General features: G+C 42.2%; 1 protein-coding gene across 2 annotated transcripts in view; it reads left to right on the top strand.

The window, feature by feature from the left end:
* CPT2 (carnitine palmitoyltransferase 2) overlaps window positions 1-4,409 on the top strand; it is a 36,850-nt gene extending 32,441 nt beyond the window's left edge. For both annotated transcript variants that reach the window (XM_007128155.4, XM_028489384.2), the window contains 2 exons: window positions 1,443-2,747; window positions 3,775-4,409. In XM_007128155.4, the coding sequence (XP_007128217.2) occupies window positions 1,443-2,747; window positions 3,775-4,106 (1,637 nt within the window). In that variant the 3' untranslated portion in view covers window positions 4,107-4,409. The remainder of the gene's footprint in view (window positions 1-1,442; window positions 2,748-3,774) is intronic.
* Window positions 4,410-6,000: the final 1,591 nt, after the last annotated feature.

Below are 6,000 nucleotides of genomic sequence, written 5' to 3'. Positions count from 1 at the left end.
AAAAAAAAAATGGGCAGAAGACCTAAATAGACATTTCTCCAAAGAAGATATACAGATGGCCAACAGGCACATGAAAAGATGCTCAACATTGCTAATTATTAGAAAAATACAAATCAAAACTACAATTAGGCATTACCTCACACCAGTCAAAATGGTCATCATCAAAAAGTGTACAAATAATAAATGTTGGAGATAGTATGGAGAAAAGGGACTGTTGGTGGGAATGTAAATTGGTGCAGTATGGAGAACAGTATGGAGGTTTCTTAAAAATCTAAACATAGAGTTACCATATGATCCAGCAATCCCACTCCTGGGCATATATCCAGAGAAAACTCTAATTCGAAAAGATACATGTTCCCCAATGTTCATAGCTGCACTATTTACAGTAGCCAAGACATGGAAGCAACCTAAATGTCCTTAGACAGATGAATGGATAAAGAAGATGTGGTATATATATATAATGGAATATTACTCAGCCATTAAAAATGAAATAATGCCCTTTGCGGCAACATGGATGGACCTAGAGATTATCATATAAACTGAAGTGAGACAAAGACAACCATCATATATCACTTATGTGTGGAATCTAAAATATGAAACAGATGAACTTATTTCCAAAACATGTTTGAAACAGACTCACAGACATAGAAAACAAACTTATGGTTGCCAAAGGGGGACAGGTTGGTGTGGAGGAGGGATAAATTAGGAGTTTGGAATTAACAGAGACACACTAATATATCTAAAATAGATAAACAAGGACCTACTGTATAGCACAGTGAACTATATTCAGTATCTTGTAATAATCTATAATAGAAAGGAATCTGAAAATGCCTAGGTATATGTATATGTATAACTGAATCACTTTGCTGTACACCTGAAACTAACACAACATTGTAAATCAACTGTACTTCAATAAAAAAAGAAAAAATTAATAAAAAATAAAACAATTTCAGTCAAAAAAAAGGGGGGGGTTAAACATAGATTTACCATATGACCTAGCAATTCCACTCCTAGCTATATCTCCCAAGAGAACTGAGAACATATGTCTACATGAAAATTTGTACGTACCAGCATTATTCAAAATAACCAGTAAGTGGAAACAACCCAAATGTCCATCTACAAATGAATGGATAAACAAAATGTGGTACATTATTGGAACATTATTTAGCAATAAAAAGAAATGAAGACTGATATACGCTATAGCATGGATGAACCTCCAAAACATTATCGTAAGTGACAGAAGTCAGATGCAAAAGACCACATATTATATGATCCCATTTACCATTTATGAATTATTGCAGAGCAAAAAAATAATCAGAAAATTCCATTCTCTGGAGGTTAACGTCACTTCTGAATATGCTTGATTTTTTTTTCTTTCTCAAATTTTATCTTTAGGAACTACATTAACTCTTTATTGTTCATTTTTAATTTTTATTTTTTAGGTCCCTGGTTTGATATGTACTTAACTGCTCGAGACCCCATTGTCCTGAACTTTAATCCATTTATGTCATTCAACCCTGACCCAAAGTCCGAGTACAACGACCAGCTCACCCGGGCAACCAACATGACTGTCTCTGCCGTCCGGTTTCTGAAGACACTTCGGGCTGACCTTTTGGAACCAGAAGTGTTCCACTTGAACCCTGCCAAAAGTGACACCGATACCTTCAAGAGACTCATACGCTTTGTGCCTTCCTCTCTGTCCTGGTATGGCGCCTATTTGGTCAATGCATATCCCCTGGATATGTCCCAGTATTTTCGACTTTTCAATTCCACTCGTTTACCCAAACCCAGTCGAGACGAACTCTTCACTGATGACAAGGCCAGACACCTCCTGGTCCTAAGAAAAGGACATTTCTATGTCTTTGATGTTCTGGATCAAGATGGGAACATTGTGAGTGCCTCAGAAATCCAGGCTCATCTGAAGTACATTCTCTCAGACAATAGCCTGGCCTCTGAGTTTCCGCTGTCATATCTGACCAGTGAGAACCGGGACATCTGGGCGGAGCTCAGACAGAAGCTGGTGAGTGGTGGCAACGAGGAGACCCTGAGGAAAGTGGACTCTGCTGTATTCTGTCTCTGCCTAGATGACTTCCCCATTAAGGACCTTGTCCACTTGTCCCACAACATGCTGCACGGTGACGGCACAAACCGCTGGTTTGATAAATCCTTTAACCTCATTATAGCCAAGGATGGCACTGCTGCCGTCCACTTTGAGCATGCTTGGGGCGATGGTGTTGCAGTGCTCAGGTTTCTTAATGAAGTGTTTAAAGACAGCACTCAGGCCCCTGCTGTCACTCCACGGAGCCAGCCAGCTAACACTGACTCTTCTGTCGCCGTACAAAAACTCAACTTCAAGCTGAACGATGCTTTAAAGACTGGCATTAGCGCTGCTAAGGAAAAATTTGATGCCACCATGAAAACCCTCACCATTGACTACATCCAGTTTCAGAGAGGAGGCAAAGAATTCCTGAAGAAGCAGAAGCTGAGCCCTGATTCGGTGGCTCAGCTGGCCTTCCAGATGGCCCTCCTGCAACAGTATGGGCAGACAGTGGCCACCTATGAGTCCTGTAGCACTGCAGCATTCAAGCACGGCCGCACCGAGACCATCCGCCCGGCCTCCATTTTCACAAAGAGGTGCTCTGAGGCCTTTGTCAGGGAGCCCTCCAAGTACAGCGCTGGAGACCTTCAGCACATGATGGCCAAGTGCTCCACGTACCACAACCAGCTGACCAAAGAAGCAGCGATGGGTGAGACAGGGTTTGGGGAGCATGCCCGTAGGTCTTGTTGCCCTCAGCACTGGGGTAAGGCTCAATACTATTCTACCCCACATCTGATTTCCACCTCTTCACTAGGTTTAATCCACCTGCCAACTGATTATTATTTTTTTCTACCTTAGCAGTCCAAACAGCCAGACTAGCCGTTAGGGTTCAGAATATTCTCTCCTCCTAAGCAAGGATGGGGAAATGCATCTAACTTCGTCCTCATTTAAGGTCACTTTCAGCCATGTTACATACTCTCTTCCTATTATTTATTGGTCATTAGACTCACTTTTGACAACGTAGGATTTCTAAGCCCACGGCCCCTCTTACTTCACTTCAGTTGAAGTGTATTGGCTGCCTGTAAATAGGCCATCTCAGAAGCTCTTCCCAACCTAAGTGTCATCCTTCTTTGCCTCTTCATAGTAAAATTCGAGACCTAGAAAGGACCTGGAGGATCACACAGTCTAGTCCTTTCATGTAGGCAAAGTCCTGGAACTGAAAGGGACCTCCAAGACATTCTAGTCTCATCCTTCTCTATTTTATAAGTATGAAACTGAGACCACTGGCTCAGGGTCATGCAGCAAATTAGCAAGAAAGCGGAGATGAGAACCCTGGTCAAATACCCCTTCCATTTTGTTCCACTGACTCAATCTTGTCTTTTACACTTGATTTGGACTTTGGCTTTTACCTTAGTTTTTAAGTCCATAGTGTGCTCTCCACGTGTTTTTCTTGACTGTTTGACTAAACTGATTCAATTTCAAAATTTTAAAAATCATGTTCATTTTAGGCTGATTTTTAGCTCAACTGTTCACAGCTTTTTAAAAAGGAGTATTCTAGAATGAACTGCTCCAGAGGTTAGCAAGCTGGAGGTGTGCATGCAGAGATAAACAAACCCTTCTTCCACTCTCAAGGATGCTGTGAAGGTGCTCCTACCATGGGTTGGAGGTTTTACCAAGTGAGGTCCCTTTCAGTTCTGAGATTCTTAGACTCTGGTTTTCCATTTTGTCTCTGACAGGCCAGGGCTTTGATCGACACTTGTTTGCTCTGCGGTACCTGGGAGCAGCCAAAGGGATTGACCTGCCCGAGCTATACCTGGACCCTGCATATAGGCAGATAAACCACAACATCCTGTCCACGAGCACGTTGAGCAGCCCAGCAGTGAACATCGGCGGCTTTGCCCCCGTGGTCCCTGATGGTTTGGGCATTGCATATGCTGTTCATGACAACTGGATAGGCTGCAACGTCTCTGCCTACCAAGGCCGCAATGCCCACGAGTTTCTCCAGTGTGTGGAGAAGGCCTTAGAAGGCATGTTTGATGCCTTAGAAGGCAAAGCCATCAAATCTTAACTTCTGGGTGGATGAAAAGCCTCTATTGCTTCATCAACATGAAAATTGGGGCCTCTGTAGCCAGTAGGCACTGTTCTGTGACTAATGGAACTAATTGTGAGGTGCCTAAGCACCAGTGCTATAAGGTTGGAGCTTTAAAACCGTGGTTTTAAAGCTAAACATGTAATTTCCAAGTGGAACTAGATCACAACTAAAGATAATGTGAGATTTCAATTTTAAGGACATTTGATCAGGAGGTAAGACTTAGAAAATAACTCAGGTGTATTTATTGTTGAAGCAGAAATAAAATGCAATTCATGCTTAGAGGTGGTTCCTCTTAGGTTTTGGGGTTTTTTGTTTTTGTTTTTAATTGTTTAACCTCGTTGCCTAATCCCCACAAAGAACTTTCCAGTAGTAAGTTCAGGTGATAGTAAGTTCATATTGGCTCCTGGCTCTTCGGGTGATGGTAGGAAATGCTCTTTTATCTTTCCTGTAAACTTGTTTCTCTCTCCTGGGATATCCTTTGTTTAAAAACCCTCTTCATTTTTCTAAGGAGTAAACCACTACTGCTCGATTCTGATAGTCCTGCTGCAATGAAGGGTTATACCCATGGATTTAGGGAGTTCTATATCACTGTTCTTCCAGCCAAATGAAGAGTAATAACTGGTGTGTATTTATTTTTACCAGTTGAATCTTGTGTACTAATTATGGAATAAGGTAGAATTATTGCTCTGTACATTTTGCACTTGAAACCTCTCCATTGAGTGAGCACAGAATTTATGGTTAGAACATTACTGCTCTAACAATTTATTGTTAGAATACTGCTGTAACGTGAAAAGGAAGCGTGTTCTGTTTTGTTTTTGAAAAGGAAGGGTTTTTGTTTGTGTTTAATTTTACCTGCGTTTCTAGTGGCTTGCCCAGCAAGTTACTGGACAGCTGGGTTGAATTCTGGTATGAGCCAGTCACAAAGCTCTTCCAATGCATTATCTCATTTAATCCTCCTTACAGTTCATGTAAACACTCCTGCATGTCTTCTTAGCCGACCCTGTCCATCCTTTGCTCATTAACCATTTAGTGAATACCCAACAGGTCCCAGGTCCTCCATACTCCATGGTTTGATCAGAGAGAGGCATTTGTGGCTGCCAATGCACATAAACATATGCTGCTCTCATTCAGGAACCATAATCAGGAATACCTGAACTCTGGTATCTTGGTTCCACCATGTCCTCACTTGATTATGACTAGGCAAGTTCTTTTGCCTTTCTGGTCTGTGAGTTCCTTTGTAAAATGGGGATAATTCCTATAGCATGGGGATGTCATGAGACTTAGCTGTAACGATATAGGTAAAGCACCTGGCATACAGCTGAAGCTGAGCCTGTGCTCTCTTGTTCTGTGATGTCTTGCCGCCGCTGTTCCATTCCTTATTGAAGTGCTGACCCCTCTTGGATAGCAAGTTCCCCATAGCAGGAGCTCTTAAGACCGAAGCCTCAATAGAAGCTTGGTGGAAAAGTATAGTTCATGCTTATGTTCAGGTGGATGTACCCTTGGGCAGTACATCTTGGGTGTGAGCAGTCCCTTAAGGGGAACTGCCGGCCTGTCCCAGTGTTCGGCATTCCTATTTACAACTTCCTCCACCCCTCCTTCTGATCTTGGATTCATGCTGTGAAGGGTTCTATGAGGTAGCTAGGATGGCAAAAACAGTTATTAAGTCTCAGTCCAGTTGGAGCTCACACACAGGTCTTGCACATTTGTACAGAACTCAACTATTTGTAAAGCATCAGCCGATTTGATCCCCTCAAATAGACAGAAGTTATCCCCATTTGCCATACAAAAGATGAACAGGTTGGGGGAGCTTGAGAACATGTAGGATTAGGACCAACTCTCTTGATTCCTTGTCCAGTGCTTTTTTCCCTAT

The sequence above is a fragment of the Physeter macrocephalus genome, chromosome 4 (assembly GCF_002837175.3).
Source record: "Physeter macrocephalus isolate SW-GA chromosome 4, ASM283717v5, whole genome shotgun sequence".
Classification (NCBI taxonomy): domain Eukaryota; kingdom Metazoa; phylum Chordata; class Mammalia; order Artiodactyla; family Physeteridae; genus Physeter; species Physeter macrocephalus.
This window is presented reverse-complemented; position numbering and strand designations above follow the sequence as displayed.